Source organism: Brassica rapa, chromosome A03 (genome assembly GCF_000309985.2).
Source record: "Brassica rapa cultivar Chiifu-401-42 chromosome A03, CAAS_Brap_v3.01, whole genome shotgun sequence".
NCBI classification, from domain to species: Eukaryota; Viridiplantae; Streptophyta; class Magnoliopsida; order Brassicales; family Brassicaceae; genus Brassica; species Brassica rapa.
This window is the reverse complement of record NC_024797.2, coordinates 758,403-777,291: the sequence shown is the minus strand read 5'-3', so window position 1 is coordinate 777,291 and position 18,889 is coordinate 758,403. Positions and strand designations below refer to the sequence as shown.

At 37.3% G+C, this 18,889-nt stretch overlaps 6 protein-coding genes and 1 long non-coding RNA gene across 7 annotated transcripts; 4 read left to right on the top strand and 3 right to left on the bottom strand.

The window, feature by feature from the left end:
- The first annotated feature begins 66 nt into the window (after window positions 1–66).
- LOC103855580 lies at window positions 67–4,214 on the top strand. Its single transcript, XM_009132585.3, has 7 exons — window positions 67–545; window positions 794–1,285; window positions 1,374–1,526; window positions 1,609–1,668; window positions 1,754–1,798; window positions 2,169–2,599; window positions 3,460–4,214. Exons 1-7 carry the CDS (start codon window positions 128–130, stop codon window positions 4,069–4,071), a joined length of 2,211 nt encoding a protein of 736 aa, XP_009130833.2. The 5' UTR covers window positions 67–127; the 3' UTR covers window positions 4,072–4,214.
- A 135-nt stretch (window positions 4,215–4,349) lies between these two features.
- On the top strand, window positions 4,350–5,503 carry LOC103855579 (copper transport protein ATX1). Its single transcript, XM_009132584.3, has 3 exons — window positions 4,350–4,493; window positions 4,957–5,032; window positions 5,180–5,503. The coding sequence occupies exons 1-3, from the start codon at window positions 4,485–4,487 to the stop codon at window positions 5,326–5,328; spliced, it is 234 nt and encodes a 77-aa protein (XP_009130832.1). The 5' UTR covers window positions 4,350–4,484; the 3' UTR covers window positions 5,329–5,503.
- On the bottom strand, window positions 5,255–5,751 carry LOC117133084. Its single transcript, XR_004456927.1, has 2 exons — window positions 5,542–5,751; window positions 5,255–5,499 (listed from the first exon to the last, which is right to left on the bottom strand). It is a non-coding gene; the product is annotated as an uncharacterized LOC117133084 (long non-coding RNA).
- Window positions 5,752–5,817: 66 nt separating this feature from the next.
- Window positions 5,818–8,849, top strand: LOC103855578. The gene is made up of 4 exons (XM_009132582.3): window positions 5,818–6,615; window positions 6,713–7,969; window positions 8,058–8,169; window positions 8,395–8,849. Exons 1-4 carry the CDS (start codon window positions 6,055–6,057, stop codon window positions 8,643–8,645), a joined length of 2,181 nt encoding a protein of 726 aa, XP_009130830.1. The 5' UTR covers window positions 5,818–6,054; the 3' UTR covers window positions 8,646–8,849.
- A 76-nt stretch (window positions 8,850–8,925) lies between these two features.
- On the bottom strand, window positions 8,926–11,668 carry LOC103855577 (cytochrome P450 77A4). The gene has a single exon (XM_009132581.3). The coding sequence runs from the start codon at window positions 10,689–10,691 to the stop codon at window positions 9,090–9,092; it is 1,602 nt and encodes a 533-aa protein (XP_009130829.1). The 5' UTR covers window positions 10,692–11,668; the 3' UTR covers window positions 8,926–9,089.
- A 1,031-nt stretch (window positions 11,669–12,699) lies between these two features.
- LOC103855574 (uncharacterized protein HI_0077) lies at window positions 12,700–14,036 on the top strand. The gene is made up of 4 exons (XM_009132580.2): window positions 12,700–12,998; window positions 13,072–13,191; window positions 13,279–13,509; window positions 13,596–14,036. The coding sequence occupies exons 1-4, from the start codon at window positions 12,822–12,824 to the stop codon at window positions 13,944–13,946; spliced, it is 879 nt and encodes a 292-aa protein (XP_009130828.1). The 5' UTR covers window positions 12,700–12,821; the 3' UTR covers window positions 13,947–14,036.
- A 1,200-nt stretch (window positions 14,037–15,236) lies between these two features.
- LOC103855573 (phytol kinase 1, chloroplastic) lies at window positions 15,237–18,879 on the bottom strand. Its single transcript, XM_009132579.3, has 6 exons — window positions 17,948–18,879; window positions 17,507–17,574; window positions 17,284–17,415; window positions 17,071–17,186; window positions 15,680–15,794; window positions 15,237–15,563 (listed from the first exon to the last, which is right to left on the bottom strand). The coding sequence occupies exons 1-6, from the start codon at window positions 18,251–18,253 to the stop codon at window positions 15,377–15,379; spliced, it is 924 nt and encodes a 307-aa protein (XP_009130827.1). The 5' UTR covers window positions 18,254–18,879; the 3' UTR covers window positions 15,237–15,376.
- Between the last annotated feature and the right edge of the window lie 10 nt (window positions 18,880–18,889).

Here is an 18,889-nt window from a genome sequence, read left to right as displayed (position 1 = left end):
ATTAATTACTAATTAAATGTATTAACAGCAAAACGTACACGTGAGTCATATTTCAAATTAATAATTTCATAAGGAAGAACCTTTATTTGTCTTTCAACCAGAAAAGCACAGCTTTCGAAATAAAATAATGAGTAGCGAAGCAAAGCATATATTCTTATGTAAGATCAATCAAAGAATAGGACAGAAAAACACCAAAGCTTTTATGTTACTGTTATGCTTTGCATGTACGTACAGACAACGACATAAACGCATTTATATATATCCTATTACCATTTCCGTTCTTGTTTCTTATACTTCAATTTGTTTAGAGTTTGTCAAAGAAAACTTAATTATGGCAATGGGTTCTAATTACTTAGATTCAGCTGGTTTAAAGGAGACATTTAGAAGGAGCCCTTTCAAATTCGCTAACACAAAGGTTCCTCAAGGTGGCTTAGGAGATAGTTTCACTCCTATAAAAGAAGCTCCTGAAGATGAAGCTCCAAATGATCACTTAAATATCCAGACTCCATTCATCGAATCAGCTCTTTCCGCATCTCGGCTTCACGGTAAGTTATTTGCATAGCACATGACCGGTCATGAGCATAGACTAGTGAAGCATTGGTCTACAGCCTCCAAATTTTTAGATTTTTTTTTACATATATATTTAGAGGTTTTACATTTATATAAAACCTCTAAATTTGTTGGAAAAAAATTATGTAAAACCTTTACTATAAATAAACGATCCTGCCATAACATGATCTCTAGATGCAAATAAATGTTTATTGTGTTTATTGATATCTTGTTGATGATGTAGGGAAGAATACAAATGTATACTATGACTACATACAACTTAGTCAAGGAATAAGCCAAGGTCGTGTAGAAGCCGTCAAGGACTTCTTGAACCAGCGTCCAGACGCAGTAGATGAATGGATAAACTTTTACGAGACGCCTTTGTTGAAAGCATGCGCGTGTGGCAAACCAGAGATTGTTAAAGAGCTTCTGCGTCGTATGACACCTGAACAAATGCTTCCCAAGATGAGCCAGAACGCTTCCTACCACACTCCTCTCACCGTCGTTGCGGTCAGTGGAAACATGGAGATTGCTGAAGTCTTGATCGCCAAGAACCCTAAGCTGCTAGAGATTCCTGGAAACAATGGGCAGATTCCTGTTGTGGTTGCGGTTGAGAACACGCAGATGGAGATGGCTAGGTATCTTTACACTAGAACTCCTGTACAAGTGTTGCTTGATGAAGATGGGTATCATGGTTCCTTGCTCTTCCTCAACGCCATCTTTTATAAAATGCTTGGTAAGCGATTTCTTGGGTTTCAAGCAACACATGTTTTAGGCATGTTTTAATGATAATTTTCTTGATTTTTTTTTCTTTATTCAATTAGACATTGCGTTGGATCTGTTCAGCATGTGTAGACGCTTGGCCGTCACAAAACATTTGCAAATAGAGTCAATTCCCATCATTGTCTTGGCTTCCAAGCCTGATCTTTTTCCTGGTGGCTGTTATCTCGGACCGTTGGAACGCTTCATCTACTCTTGTTCGTACCAATCTAAGACTTTTAAATAACAAAGTTCCAAAAATGCTTTTAGAAAATGATATTTACTTTTATCATCTATTAGGGTTAGAAGTAAAGCTGCCGACTCTTCCAGAGGCTTCACGTTCAAGCAAAGATCAACATAGTACTTTTCTATATACATCATCAATGTCTATATATTCCCTTAAAAAAAGTGCGAAAATTTGATTTTATTTCTCTTGGTTTTTTAGATACTCTAATGGGGAAACTGCACAAATTATTCACCAAATGGACGGGTAAGTATTAGGCTTCTCTACATTTTTGATGATTAAGAGGTTTTAAGTAGGCTTGAAACTTAATATCCGGTATCCGATCTAGGATCCATTCCGATCTGGCGGATCCAGATCCGTCCCACCCTCTAGTTTTAAGTACGAAGTTTCATACATCTCCTAAGACAAAGTCAACCCCATGTTAAATTAACTATTCTTAAAACTATTTCCCCAAAGGAAATCAAATTGAACCTATGTTTCTCTTAATCTCTACTAGTTGATCTAAGAGTTTTAGGCTTTTAACCATTAGATACTTTTTTGTTTATTTTTTCCTAGATGATAATGTTGTTTGGTAGAGATTACATGAAATTTTAATTTGAGTTGAGAGATGGTTCAGGAATAGATGAAGTGTACAGAATGAAGGTGATGCATCTACAAGCCAAGAAGCTTCTACTAGGAATATCAGAGGAAACACTAGCTATGGGACTGAATGAACGTTCTGAGACAGTGGACGAGGCTTTACTCTTTGCAGTAAGATTTGGGAATGTTGATTTCCTGGTGGAGATGATTAAGAACAACTCCGAGCTTCTATGGTCCACGAGGACTAGCTCGAGCAGTACTCTGTTTCTTTTGGCTGTCGAGTTCAGACAAGAGAAGGTGTTTAGTCTCCTTTACGGTCTGGACGACAGGAAACACCTGTTGCTCGCTGATAAAGACTGTTATGGGAATGGTGTGCTTCATCTCGCCGGCTATCCTTCCCCTCCTTCTAAGCTCTCTAACGTCGTTGGTGCGACTTTGCAGATGCAACGCGAGTTACAATGGTTCAAGGTTTGCTATGTTTCACTTTGTTTGCTCTGTTTCTCTATGTTTTTCTTTGTTTTCTTCTGTTTTCTCAGTTTTGCTATGTTTCTCTCTGATTGGGCATTTCGGTTTAATTACGGGTTCGGTTTGGTTTAAAAAATCTTGAACCAAAGTCAACCCAAATTAGTATGGTTCGGTTTATGTTCGGTTTGGTTCGGTTTTACTTCTGTTTGGTTTGTGTTCAGTTTAGTTTGTGTTTGGTTCGGTTTAATTTGGTTTTTTTTGTTTTTTTCAATTCAACCGAGTTAGCTTTTTAGTTTTGTTCTAGTTCAATTACAAAAATATTATTTATAAAAACATATACAAACCATCATTTGATACTAAATTATTATTTCCTTCATATTTAAATGTAAAACCAAACATTATGTAAAAAATGTAATTCAATAATTTTATATTATTATCTTCAAACCTAATATAAATATCATAAAATAATTTTCCGTTTTGATATTAATGTATGAGATTTATCTTATTTTATTTTATTTTATTTTTAGTTGTGCTTATTTTATTCATTTAAAAGTAAAATATATAAAATTTTGTTTAGTTGTGTAAGCTAAATGGTTAAATATATTAAATCTTAATATTATTAGTATATTTAATTAATCTAATTAAAAAACACTTCAGTGTTTCGGTTTGGTTCGGTTTAAAACCAAACCAAACCGAACCATTTGGGTTGGTAAAATTTTGAACTAAATGGATTAGACATATATTTGGTTTAGTTTGGATCGGTTTGAGTTCGGTTGGATCAGTTTGGTTTGGTTGGGTTTTTTTTGCTCACCCTCTTTTCTCTTAGCAACAGATGTCTAAAAATCAATACTTCGATCACGCAGGAGGTTGAGAGGATCGCACCGGAGATAGAGAAGGAGAGAGTGAACACGGAAGAGCAAACACCGAGCGAGATATTCACAAAGGAGCACGAAGCATTACGCAAAGAGGCAGAGAAATGGATGAAAGACACGGCGATGTCGTGCAGCTTAGTCGCGGCTCTCATCGTCACGGTAACTTTCGCGGCGGTCTTCACCGTTCCCGGCGGCACTGACGACAATAAAAAAGGTATCCCCTTTCATCTAAAAGACCGACAATTCGTCACGTTCGTCGTCTCCGACTTGGTCTCGTGCTTCGCCTCGTGCACCTCTGTTCTCATATTCCTCGGGATACTCACGGCGAGATACTCATTCGACGATTTCTTGGTCTCGCTGCCGACGAAGATGATCGCCGGACTCTCGATACTGTTCGTCTCCATCGCGGCGATGCTTATAGCGTTCTCCTCGGCGCTGTTTACGATGTTTGATGACGAGAAATGGATAGTTCCTCCGACGATACTTCTCGCTTGTTACCCGGCGCTGTTGTTTGTTCTGCTTCAGTATCCTCTCCTTAAAGAGATGATCTTTTCGACTTACGGCAAAGGAATCTTCGACAGAAACATGAAATGTTGGTCTTAATGTAATGACATTGAACAAACATGTCAAAAAAAAACTCGTTGTAAATATTCTCTTTTTTTTTTTTGTAAAGTTTCAGACTTTGAAATGTGTTTGAAAGATGACATTACGATAATTTGCTGCCGTACAATTTTATCTGCCGTGGATTCAGTGGCTTTGATGTTTTCTAGTTACCCGTCCATCAAGGTCATGCATCCGTTATTTTTTTTTTGTTGAATAGTTGGTCTAGTATGATTTGATTAAATAAGAATATCTTCGGGTGACCTCACAATGGAAAAAAAAAGCTAAGAATATATTCGTTGAATTGGTCAAAGCTGCATTCGTTTAAAAAGCTCCAGAAGCATCTCTTTTCTTTTACAAAATTTTCTCCGCTGTGGTTGAAACTTTTACATATAGGAAGGAAAAAGAGAAGAAATATGTCTCAGGTACTTTTTTATTTATTTTTAAGTATGTCTCAGGTACTTGAATCTGACTTTGGTTTGAGTTATGGTTTGTTGATGCTTTGTAATCTGGTTTTATGATGTATGAATCAGTTCAGCGAGAGATCTGTAGTTAAATATATTAAAAACATTGGTGTCAGTAGTTTCCCATTTTATCAAACTGGTGATGATAGCAAGGATCATATAAGACCATGAATCATGTAAAATTGTTGTTGAAAAGGGTTGATCTGTCTTTGTCTAGGTCAATCTAGCTGATTTTTTTTTTTTTGTATGGAGGAAGTAGTTTGTTTCTGTGAGATGATTTGAGGAATTTGATTAGGACATGGTGTTTCAAAGCAATTAACGGGACAGTGTTTCAAGATTCTTTTACATCTTGACAAATCCACTTTGATAAATCTTTCCAGAATTTTAACTTCAAAATTTTTTTTTTGGTACGTTACCCGAGTAGACTGTGGTTCTAAAGGTGGCTATGCCATGTGAGGGATGCGTGGGAGCTGTGAAGAGAGTCTTAGGCAAAATGCAAGGTTAGTCTCAGATAACTTTGCATTATGTTACAAACTCTCTGGTTTCATTAATTTGCATATATCTTATTTATGGTTGTATATATTTGCTTTCTCATCTCATTGATTTTTATGTGTAAACAAAACAAACAACGAATATTGTATTGGTAGGTGTGGAGTCATTTGATGTGGATCTGAAAGAACAGAAGGTAACAGTGAAAGGCAACGTGGAGCCAGAAGCTGTTCTTCAGACAGTCTCAAAGACAGGAAAGAAAACAAGTTTCTGGGGAGCTGATGAGGCTGAAACCGCCAAGGCCTAAATATAACAAGCAATAAAAGCATCCTACATGTTATAATAACTCTGTTTTAGCAGAGATTCCCAAATAAAATAGAAATCATATGTAATACAAAGTCAATAAATCTAATCTCTAAACAACCCTTTTGCTTTTTAAAATAGACATTGTGTTTGGTCTTGTAATCCTCCTCTTCTTCTCACATCTCAGTGTCGTCTTAAACAAGTGTAGTTCCGACACCTTCCGCTTTAAAGACAAGGGTAGTTCTGTCAATTAACATCTTGCCTTTTGAAATTTTCGGCCCACTCCGTTTTAAATTCAATTGTTTTAGATATTCGTGTAAACCCAAAAAATACGCCGCCTACGTATGCAAAAAACAAATAAATATAGCCTTCCGGGACCCACCGAAGCCGAATCAATCCGAACCGTCGTTTCAATCATCCAACGGCCACGACCCAATCTACCCCTCGAAATGATAATCTCCTTCGATCATAAACCCTAGATAGCAGCCTCCTCAGTTCCCTCTCTTCCTTCTCCAAACGAGAAACTTCTCAAAACTTCCTCATCTCTCCACCATGTCTACTTGATTCTTGAATCAACGACCCATGAACAGATCTCGATCGAGTTTCTCAAACTTTCTTCGATCTCCGTAGATCTACTCGATTCGAAATCGGATTCGGGGGTCCTCCGAGAAGATAGATCGACCGAGTAACAACAAGTCAGAGCCTATTTGAGTGAAACGCTGTCGTTTAGATGCCTTCAGTGGGTATGAGACGCACCACGAGGGTATTCGGGGTGGTTAAAGCCGCGGACGGAGCTCGGGTCCTCCGCTCGGGTCGCCGGATTTGGCCCAATAACGACGAGCCCAAGGCCAAGCGGGCCCATGACGCTGTGGATCCAGATTGGGACTGCAAAGGGGGCAAAGTCTTCGCTGAGAAGCAACAACACGACAAAGGAGAAGACTTTACCGTCGTGAAACGGAGGAGAGTGAGAACTGAAGCTGTCGGAGATGGGAAGAGTGTTGATACTAAGTTTGGGATTGTATATAATAGAAAAAGGAAGAGACTTTGTGACCAATCAAGTGGTGGTAGTTCAGACCTCAAGTTTTATCGCAGGCGGACAAGACGACTTTGTGGTCCTGTGATTGCTCTTACAGTAGATTGGTCTTGTGGGGATTGCTGGTTGTCGACTGTTTTCGGTTTGGTGATGAGGTACTTGAGGAGGGAAGAGCTGAGTCTGCGTACGCTTGCGTCTTTCTTCTTGTCTCAACCTATCAACGACGACTTTGCAGATCATGGCGTGAGGTTTCTTGAGGTAAGTAACTAAGTTAATAGCATGTTGATATAAAGTTAGGATCTTTAGTGTTTATGTTGGTAGTGATGATATAAAGTTAGGATCTTTAATGTTTCAGGAGCCTACTTCCCTTAGCTCAAGGGGTGTATGCAAGTTCTTTGGTGGCGTGGATTGTCTTCCTCTCTTGTCAGCTGATTTTGCTGCCATTCCTCGATTTTTCATGGATATGCATTTGACTCTGTTTCTCAGAGATGCGCCCCGCTCCTTTGCTTTCGTGAAGAGATCTCTTTATTTGCTAAACAATCCAGTTGTTGAAGAAACTGATTCAGAGTCTGAGTTAGTTTCATCTCCACCTTGTCATCCGAGGAGAGCCTCAAATGTTCAGTATAAAGGCAATTTAGGGTTTCACAGTATCCAGAAGAGGAGAAGATCCTTAAGAAGGAGGAGAGTGAGGAATCTTTCGCATAGCGGACACAAGTTGTACAATGGAACGTCTGTTTTCGAATTATCATGGAGAAACAGGACATCAGCAGCAGCAGTATCTACGAGAAGGCTTAGAAGTTCGGTGCTAAACAACTCAAATGAGATTAGTGTCGTTCCAAAACCGTTGACAAAAGAGGAGATTGATTCTCTACGTTGTTCTGTGAATATTTTGGTTTTGGGTTCAGACAGATGCACCAGAGAAGAAGGTTTCAGTGCCGTGTTGGAGTTCGTTTCTTCAAAGGAGTGGTTCGTTGTTATCAAGAAGGATGGGGAAATCAGATATAAGCTCAAGGCGAGGAAGACTATGAGACCTTGCTCGTGCAACAGGTTCACACATTCTGTAGTGTGGGTAGGGGACAATGGTTGGAAGCTTGAGTTTTGCGAGAGACGAGATTGGCTCGGTTTCAAGGAGATTTATAAAGAGTGCTATGAACGGAATGTGTTGGAACAGAGTGCGAAAGTCATTCATATACCTGGAGTAACAGAAGTGTGTGGCTATGCAGAGAATATTGATGCTTTGCCTTCATTTTCTATGCCGGTTCCATATATATCTGTGAAAGAAGATGAGGTTTCAAGGGCCATGGCTCGAAGCACTGCCATCTATGACATGGATTCTGAAGATGAAGAGTGGCTGGAGAGGCAGAATGAGGCAATGCTTGGTGGAGAAGATGAGAAGAAGTCTCAACAACTTCATCAAGATACTTTTGAACTGATGATTGATGGGTTTGAAAAGTACTACTTCCATAACCCTGCCGATGATCTCTTGGATGAGAAAGCAGCTAGTGTAGCTAGTCTTTCGTATTTGGGTAGGCAAGATGTGGTTGAAGCTGTGTATGATTACTGGGCGAGGAAAAGGAAGCAGAGGAAAGCACCACTCCTCAGAGTTTTCCAGGTAAAAAATCATGTTCTTGTATATACTTAGACCAGTGTTCTTTATTTTTCCATCAGTGTTACAAAAGTTATGTTTGTTATGTAAACAGGGTCATCAAGTTAAGAAGACTCCTCTATTTTTCAAACCTGTGTTTCGGAAGAGAAGATCTTTCAAAAGACAGGGGAGTCAACTCCATGGCAAATCCAAACAGTCAAGTCTCGGTATGTTCCTTCCTTATACATTACAAGTCAGAGTTTTTTAAGTAGATCATATATGTTTTGTGGTGGTTAGTGTTGTGTTATATTGGTTTTGCTGAGTACTTAAAAATGATGAGTAGTATATACACCTGAGATAGAGATTAGAGAGGATAGAGAAAGTTGTGCACTTTTATTGAGATAGAGATCTAAATAAGATCTGAATTTATGTGGACCGTTTAACTTGGACAGTGTCTGTAAAGGCGGCTAAACTGGAAGCTTGGGAGGGACAAAACGTTTTTCTTAGAGTGGAAAAAGCCAAAGCCTTGGCTGATACATCTATGGAGATTGCCATGGCCAAAAGAAGAAGAGCTCAGGTTCTTGCAGAGAATGCAGATTTGGCTGTTTACAAAGCCATGCTGGCTCGTAGGATTGCACAAGCCGTGAAAGTAGTAGCTGATTCAAGCGGCGAGGTGGCTGATGCATCCCTTTTCTTGAACTGATAATATTTGGTAATGACAGAAAATTAAACAAGCTTACTTGGATTGAATTAAAAGGCTTGCTTCTTTTTGAAGCATAATAGTCTCTGTAGCTTCTGCTTATGTGTATATATAGTTTCTCTACGCTAGGGATTTGTAAATGGGTTTAGAATATTTTATTCCTTTCGAAGGTTTTTTGATATATAACTAATATTATTAATCAATGCTGACCTTAAGTTTTCTTAGTTAAATATAGTTAACGGAAGCTTCTAAGATTATTAAAAAATTAAAATGGTTGTAAATGGGTTTAACAATCAAGTATCAACTACTATTAATCAATCTCTTGGATCATAAGTTTGTTATTTAAATATTTTTAACAGAAGCTTCTTGTAACCATTATTGGATAATTAGAAAATTTATAATATAAAGATAAAATTAAAATACGTGAAAGTAGATAACTTTAAAAAATTAAACCCTTGGTTTAACCATGGCTCTCAATGGATTCTTCATCACCACTGTGAACTCCGTTTTACCGGCGAAGTCAATCTCGCTTCCGGTCGGATAAGCGGTCCACTCAAACTCTTGAACCATCCTCGCAAGCATGAGGTGCACGTGTACGGTCGCCATTCCAAGCCCAGGACAGATCCGACGGCCAACACCAAACGGAATCATCTTCACTCCACTAATCCCGGTTATGTCAGCATCTTCTTTACCCGATATAAACCGGTCCGGATCAAACTTCTTAGGATTAGACCAGATTCTCGGGTCCTCGCTTATACCGGGAATATAAACCTCGACGTTAACGCCCGCGGGAACATCATAACCGCCAAGCGACGTCGTTTCCATGACCGCGTGCGTCAGCGAGAAATAAGTCGGAGGATGTTTCCGGAGAAGCTCCTTAACGAAGGCTTGCAAAAAGACCATTTTATCCACGTCACCCTCCTCGATCCGACGATCTCCAGCCGTCGATCTAATCTCATCGTAGAGCCGAGATTGAATCTCGGGATTCGCGATCAGCTGCGCGATCCCCCACTCGATCGCCGTCCCCGTCGTGTCCGTGCCCCCGTTGAGAAACTCCGAGCAGAGAGTCACGATCTCTTCGTTAGATGGCGCCGTTTCGCGTCCTTCTACTTTCAAATCGAAGAGCGTGTCGAGGTAAGAGAAAGACGGCGCCGTTTTATTCCGAATCGCTCTCCGTCGCTTCTCGATGAGGCTCACGACGAGATCGACCTGCTCGCGGCGGACTTCGAGAGCTCGTTTCCTCTCTTTGGAGAAGAACGGAGCGAGGATCGGGAGGTAATCGTCGATTCGCGGATCCACCGTCATCAGCACCGTCTTCATCATCTCGTCCATCTTCTCGATCGACTCCTCATCCATCGCGATTCCGAAACACATCTCTAACAGAATGCAAAACGCGGCGAATCTCGCGTTTCGAAGCACCCAGATTAAACCGTCGTGCTCTTTACCTTCCGATTTGATCCGTTCGATGAGTTTATCCATGGCGGATCGTCTAACGGATCCGAACTCCCTGAGGCGGGTCGAGGAGAGCATGTTCTGGACCATGTTCCTCCTCAGGGACCTCCACACGGGGCCGTATTTGGCCGCGTTGACGGTGAATTTATCGCAGCTGAAGATCGTTCGGGTCGGATTCTCGGCGGGTCGAGTGGCGAAGAGAGATCCGCGCTGGATCAGAGCTTCGTGGACTAGCGTGGCGTCGGAGAGGATGATCATCGTACGAGTACCCATCCTGACTGTGAAGATCGGGCCGTAGGTTTTCTTGAGCTCCTCTGCGTATTCGAAAAACTGTTTCCCTGAGCGCGCGAACTGGAATAGGTTACCGACTACCGGCCAACCCGGTGGGCCTGGAGGGAGGTTTAACCGTTTCTTCGTCTTTGAGTTCCTTCGAGTGAGAGTGAAAACTAAACCGGAGACGATAACCACAAGGATTGTTAAACCAAGAGAAAAGGAGAAGAGAGACATTATAGCTCTTCTTGAATCACTGCATGCAGGAGTGAGTGAGTGAGAGAAGAGAAGGAGATGATATATATATATGGAAACAGAGTAATGCATGCAAAAACTTAAATAAAATTTAATGGTGTTTGTACTGTTTGGTCAACTACATTCTTTATCTCTACTTAATAGTCAAAGTCAACATACTGTGGACTCTGGACTGTGTCTGCTCACTAAAACAAGGCATGTTGATTGGTCTTAAAACATATAAGTATAACCGATTGTTGCAACCAAACCCATGTGCTGAACGTAGTAATTAGATGAAAGCTTAAAACATGATATGTTGTCCCATATACTTATTTAAGAGATGCTGGTGAAAGTAGATAATTATAATGAAATTAGAATTGTGTATTTAGTATTGTCCGGACCAAATTAGCTGTAACTGTGAAGTGATATAATGAAAATAGAATGGTGTACCCACCTGATGAACATATAAGGTTTAGTATCCGTGAAAATTAGCTGTGATTGTGAGAGTGACATAGATAATTTTTTTGAACTCATTGCGTTCAACTGCTCATTTAATTGTATTGGCGTCTGGGAAATATAAATGTCTGCAGAAGCCATTTCTCACTTCCAATGTTGTATATACTTTAAAAAAAACTCGAATAAACGTGTTTGACTTGTTTGTAAATTTAATTTACTTGTCAGAAATTTCCAACCGTATCAAAATTGACACGCGAATACTCAAGGTTTAATCGATATTCTGCGATGACATAATGTAGTAACCACAAAGAAGACCGGTCTTGATGATGACTGGTTTTGGTATTTGTAATACTCATTGATAGTAAGATTAGTTTTTTTTTTTTGGTTAGATACTGTATTTATTTATAACAGTGAAGGTTAGTATTATTTTCTTCTTTTTTTTAGCTAAGGTTTTTTTGTATTCAAATAGTCACTTCTTCTTTGACAGACACACTAAGAGCTTGATTGGTTTCCCCGCTACCACCCGCAAACGCAGCTTTTGCGGTTGGTAGCGGTTGACAGCGTTTCGAAACAATCATATAAACCGGTACAAATCGCTTCAAACCGCTCCGAACCTCTTAAATTCAAAAGCTGGTTCCAGCTAGCGTTTGCGGTTGCGGGCGGTTGCGGGAGGATAATTTTTTTTTTTTTTAAAAACCATATAAATACAAAAATAAAAATATTCAATAAATTTTTTAAAATGGAATTATAAAAATACTAAAATATATCTATTATATTTTAATTAATATTATAAAATTTTAAAATAAAAATATTTTCTATAATTTTAAAAATTTAAAACTATAACTTTGAAAATATAATTTACATATTTATTATAATATTATGATTTTTGATATTTTTATAATTATATAAAATGTAAATATTGTTAATTTATTATTTAACCGCTGTTGTATTTGGTAGTTAACCAGTCATAAGTATCCCGCAAACGCACCAATATCTAACCGCAGAACCAGTCGTACAAATCTCTTAAAACAGCTAAAACCCGCAACCACCCGCATCCGCAAACGCCCGCAGCCGCAACCGCAACCGCTGCGTTTGAACCAGTCAGGCCCTAAGGTTCACTAAAGTTTGCGTTTGGGCATGTGACAGTTTCACTAGTTAGGCTTTTAATTTTTTTGGCCCAAGGAAACATTGATCCACCTTCTTCTTTGGTTCTCTGTTTTACAGTGGAGACCATGTAACTTTATGTTAAAAAATGCATTGCACATTTTACAAACATAGGGGACTACAACAATACAGTAAGATTTTTGATTCACTGAGACAAAGAAAAGGTTTTAGAGTCTGGGAGAAAGAAAGGAGGGAATCTGAGTGGTGTTTTGAAAGTCCAAACAAGAAGAAACCGCAGTGATGAGTTTCTTCACATCTTCTTTGGTATGTGCTTGCACTAAGCGTCACCCTTAACCTGAACAAAAATTACATCGACAGGCATATAATAGTGCTGCTAGTTAATTATCGGGTCTAATCCGACAAACAATGAAATATTTATTACAGTAATCTGCTCTTTGGTCCAGCTATGCCTAACTTTGACTTTAAAATCAAGTATAGAGAACCAAACAAAGTCACGCGCTTGAAATATACGTCATTTAAAGGACGTGTGATCCACTCTCTGCGTTCGCGCGTGGAATTATGTTTAAACATACAAGAAGTTAATTACATCACGTGTCGGCCATCTCAACTCCGCCGGCAAAACAAACGAGTAAGAGAGAGAGAATGGATAGCGAAACCCTAATTGAATCGGCGATTAGAGTTCTGAACACAGCCGACCCATACGAAAAAGCGCGGCTTGGAGATTCGATTGCAGTCAAATGGCTCCAAGGCGCTATCTCCGAACCGTACGATCCCACCGTCGATCTCCCCGTCATGGACAGGCCAGCTCGTCTCACCAACGTACTTGTCTCCCCTTCTCGTGTCTATGTTTAGTTTATAAAATTGCTTGAGACGAAAACCCAAAATCTTGTAGGTAAAACTGGTGTCTCCGAGTCTGATGCCAAAGCTGGGGAAAGCTGGTAGCTTGCAGAGCAGGCAAGCTATTGTTCACAGTCTTGTTCATATTGAAAGCTGGGCTGTTGACTTATCATGGGTAAGCTAGAAAGATGTATAAGTCTCTTTTTTTTTTGTTTTAGTGAAAACTTGGGTTTGACGATTATGCATTATTGTTAATGCTTAGGATATAATTGCTCGTTTTGGCAAGCAAGAGAAGATGCCGAGAGAGTTCTTTACGGACTTTGTTCGTGTAGCTCAGGACGAAGGCCGTCACTTCACGCTGCTTGCAGCTCGGCTTGAGGAGATTGGTTCTCGTTACGGTGCATTCCCTGCCCATGACGGTCTTTGGGACTCTGCAACCGCTACTTCTCAGGATCTCTTGGCTCGCTTGGCTATAGAGCATTGCGTTCACGAGGTGAAGTTTCATTAGAGTATTGTGTCATTAGCTCCTTAGCAAGTGAAGAATAGTCTTTAGAGGTGTTTCTTTGGTACCACTTGCAGGCTAGGGGGCTAGATGTATTGCCCACGACGATATCGAGGTTTAGGAACGGAGGGGATAACGAGACAGCAGATTTACTGGAGAGAGTTGTGTACCCTGAAGAAATCACTCACTGTGCAGCTGGAGTAAAATGGTTCAAGTATCTATGTGCACGGTCCAAGAATCCTGAAGTTACCGTCAACAGCGTAGAAGCAGATGATATCAGTGAAGAGATAATCCAAAAGTTTCATTCGGTAGTAAGAGAGCATTTTAGAGGTCCGTTGAAACCGCCTTTTAATGCCGAAGCAAGAAAAGCTGCTGGTTTTGGCCCTCAATGGTATGAACCTCTTGCTGTCAAAGAGAGCAATGCCTAGCAAAATCAAACATGTCTTCTTGTTTTTCGGAATACATTTTGTTTGAAGCATATTTAAATAGACAAAGCTTTTGCATTTGCTCTCTTTTTATTGTGCTGTCAAAAGTTGTGAGAATGTGGAAGTGAAATGTTCAAAGTGGTTATGGTAAAAAAAAACATCAAAAGAATGAGTTTGAACATGTTTGGTCTGTTCAAATCTCTAAAAGGAAAGAAAAAGAAAAGAAAAGTCAGTACACATGCAGTTTAGTTTTTGGACGTTACAGAGAAAGAAAACCACTTGTCATGTAAAGCCTTCTCCATCTCTTGCTCCCATCACCGCCTTCTCACCGAATAGTGTTAAATGACTTAACCATCATTGCCATCTATACGTGAATGCTAAATAGATACAAGTCAAACGAACAAAAACAAAAAAAAGAGAGAAAACAAGACGAGAGATGTTCTGAATGAATAGTTCGAGTCGGCAGAAAACATTACCGGGCCTGGTAGATTGAAGAACAGAAACGGTATCTGCTATCAGTTGGATTGAGGAACCCGAACCTAGGGTCATTTATCACCCTATTCTTTAGACCATCCCTGAAAGTACATCCCAAAAACTGCCACAAACTGTGCTGTGAGCTTTATAATACCAAGCTCTTTGTGGGTGATATCTTCAGCAGGCCCGACCCATAGCATAGGTAGAGTAAGCCACTGTTTAGGGCCCAAACAAATTTATAAATTTATTGAGTCTAAAAAATTATATATTTTTAAAATGAATTTTTAACGCTAAAACTCCACAACTAAGTTTGTTTTGGGTTAAAATCTCAAACTAAGTATTTAACGAAAAAATCTCCAAACTAATTTTATTTAATAAATTAAACTCTACCATTACTACCGGTAAATTTTTAGTTTAGGGGTTTCTACATTAAGTAAACATAGTTGACGGGTTTTACCATTAAAAATATAAAAAATCTAAAAATTAAAATTTTTATAATATTATCTACAAATTAGTAACTTAAATTTCCAAATATAATTTTTTATTTTTTTTTTGTAAATATATGAGTTTGATGTGTTTTTAACATCAACATTATATATGTATAAATTAAAAATGTAAAAACCTATAAAATATAATAAAACTTATCTAAAGATTTGTTATTACATTTTTATTAGATAAGATATAATTTTTATTATATTTTCTTGTTTTTTATTTTGATTATATTTTCTTGTTTTTTACATTTTTAATTTTTTAGTAATTTTATTATAGGTAAATCTTTAGATAAGTTTTATTATATTTTCTGGGTTTTTACATTTTTAATTTATAACCCGAAATTGTATTAGTTATGAATCTTTGAGCAGTAATAGTAAAATATATACAACTGGTAGCATATTCGTAGCTGCATTCCCAGGTCGTATTTCATACAAATACAACTTATACAGTTTATGAGAGGGATGAGTCTAATATCCAAAACTTAGGTAAGCAGCCAAAATAGTAGCCAGAGGAACCGAAACGTTGTCGTCTATTTGATCGGTGATGGGTAGTGACTCAACCAACGTAGCGACCAATGAGACAATCGCGACTCTCGTAAAGGTTGTTTCCCAGTTCATGTGAAGATACCCAAGGCTTGAGTAATAGTAAAGTAATCTGCATATTATTACAAAAGAAATAACGTTTTGGTTTAGTAGGAAAAAGAGTTGTTCATCAAGAAGACACGTTATGAATGAATAATTCACTAATTGTGGGTTTGGTGCTTTTTTGACCCGATGGAGATGAAGAAGCCGAATATGAACATGGAGATGCTTCCCGCCAAGCTCTTTCTTGGGTTGTAAGGTATCTTGTATGATCCGTACTTACGTCCCATGATATCAGCTATTCCTACAAATTATACATTTTCGCAATAAGTTAATATATTTATGTGTGTATATAGTTAACAAAATTATAACTGATAGCTATTATAGATGACAAAAATCCCCTATATATTATTTGAGAAGCATTGCAACATTTTTTTGTATCCACGTATCATCACTAGAATAATTCTTAGAATCCTTAGAGAAATAAATTGGTCTATCTAAATATATAATAAGCTTTTTATTAAACCACAATAAATACATTATTACTGTGTTTCATTATTTCCTTAAATAAGATTACGTAATTGACTAATGTGGCTAAAGTATATATGACAATTAATGATTTTGAATAATAAAGATTTGATAAAAATAAGTATGTATTATAATTATATTTGTTTAATTTTAAGATATTAAAATAAATTAAACAATCATAGTAACCATATAATAAAAATTAAAAAAAATTATTATATATTATATTTTGAATTTTTTAAAAACGAGTATAAATTACTAAAACTGTTAAAAGTTTCACATTCAAATTTTGTGATCTATGATTTAAAACTTTTGTTATGACATGATACAAATAATTAAAAAATAATATAAGTTGAAAGTCTCATTTAATAAGTATCAATTATAATAGATATATAAATATATGTATCATTTTAAATTAAACTATATGCCATATAAAAATACATAAATATCTTAATTCTGAAATTTACATTGAACATTTTTTTGATAGAAAATTTGAAAAAATATTGACAACTTAATTTTTTAAAATATTATAAATTACTTAAACCATTAATCTCACAGTAAAAATTTTGTTATCACTAATTTAGACTTTTTGCTATAACAGATACAAATGATATAAAAAAATATAAGCAAAAAACATCATCTAATAAATATTAATATTAAAATATACCATATATATGTTACTATCATTTAAATTTAATTATATATTATATCAAATAGAAAAAAATATTTTTTCGATTTATAAAATTTATTTATATGTTCGCATCAATTTAATTATATAAGTAGTAGATAATGACTTTTTAATTATTCAATATATATTTATTATTTCATAGTATGTTATAAACATATAGTATATAAAATAATTTATATATATAATGTTCATCCCGCGCAAGGCACGGATCTTAACCTAGTGTATAATTATTATTGTTTATTAGTAATCATCATATTTGAATTAGTTTAAAGTTTCTAGTATTTTAGTACATTAAGTTTTGTTATAAATATGATGATTATGGATTCTTCACCCCCAAAAGAGATTAACAAAAGATAAGAAATGTTACCGTCGCCACCACACATCATTGCCAGCGAGATCATACCGGTAGGAGAATCTCTCCAGAAGAAAACCGCAGCAACGAGAAGGGCTAGAACGTAGAACAATGGACCTTTAAGCAACTCTCTGGGGGACAGGTTGGTTGGAAAAAACAAGAAGTGTGTCGGTCATAAGATTGTTGAAAATCATCAGAGTTTGGAGAACGAACAAAACAACAACTTACTCTGGTCGTCCTTCCCTAGTGACGGATTGGATTAGCGTGGAGTTAGGGGAGACAGATAATCCATTGACAACAAGCCTTAGGCCATTCACTAACGGAACAAAAGCAGCAAAGTATCGAGCCTCCGTTGATGCGCTAAACTTAATTAAACATGAAAGAAAAAAAGCAATCATGATGCTGAAGTTTTAAAGGGTTTAGAGAGGTTTCGTTTGCTGCAAAGGAATACCTGAAGATTGGCCACGAGAGTACGAAAAGCAGACCTGAGAGTATATGCACAAGCTTTCTGCTCAATCTCTGTTTAATCCAAAATAATTCAAGAATTATAGAAAAGTTATTAGAGAATCAAAGTCCATTGTTTCTTCTTATTAGGTATCACTGTTTACCAAGAAAATAAAAAAAGTCTAGTGTTGTTCCTGTTCCTAAGTATTACAACATCAGTTTTGTAACACTATAACGAAATGAAACATTAGTTTTTGTCCTCAAAATTTAAATGAATATATTGTATAAATCATTCAGCTCCGATTCTTATTAAAAAAATATTTGATCATATAGTTTTTAATCTGAAATTGTTTTAAGTCCCATAAATTTGGTCAAGAACAAGAAAATAAAGTATAACTCGAACTTCAAGAGTTTAATTAGATCATTAAAAAGCGATTAAAAGAGAGACCTGTGGAATCACGTCTCGCTTCGTGAGACTCTCGAAGAGTAAGACAAGCGCGTAGGCTCCACCAAGAACTGCCACCGTGGCTCCGACGTCATGCAATAGATAATCAGTCGAAGCCGCTGAAGAGATCAGAGGGTGGCGTGGCCGTAACTGACTCGACGAGCCGATTCCTTTCACGCCGATGAGACAGGGAGAAGTAGTCGAGAAAACCGGCGAACAGAACCTGGGAGTCAAAGCGTTGTACCAGAACCTGTTGCTTCTCCGACATAACTGATGGCTAACCGGAGATAAAGGTAAGGCTGCCGCCATTTTAAACGCCTCACCGGAGGAAGCAAAGCCGAGATGGGCGGAGGAAGAGAGGAGAAGCTTTGAGAACTCAATAATTTCGTTTTTGTATTTTAGCTAGAAAGAAAACGTTATCTACGATGTGTCGCTCTCATTGATAGATGAGAGAATCTGAAATGTAACTCGTATGAAAATCTCGTTATTTGTTACTTGATACAGTTGGGGACACTGTACTTCCTAGTGATGGTAAAAGCCAATGGGCATGTCCTATTTAGGGGTGTGTTTTTTTCCTTATCGTGCCAGTTTTTTTTTTTTTTTTTTGGCTTATTGTAACTATTGTAAAATGGGTGTGTGTGTGTTTTACATGGGAAATCCATTAATAACATTTTTGTAGTTTTTATCATAAAATGACACATAAATATTATCTATTCTATTAATTTAGAATCCTATTTTTTTATTTACTTATAAATGTTGTCATTTAAGTTTTGGATTTGTTCACATTTCACTAGAAATAAATATTAATAAAATCTTTTTGAAGTTTCCTTAATTTACTTTCAATATTTCAAATGTCCCACTCCAATTTTTATGGCTAACAACATTAATTAGTTTCATCCTAAGTACTATACATTCGTAAAACTTTCACCATTTATTTTCATTTAA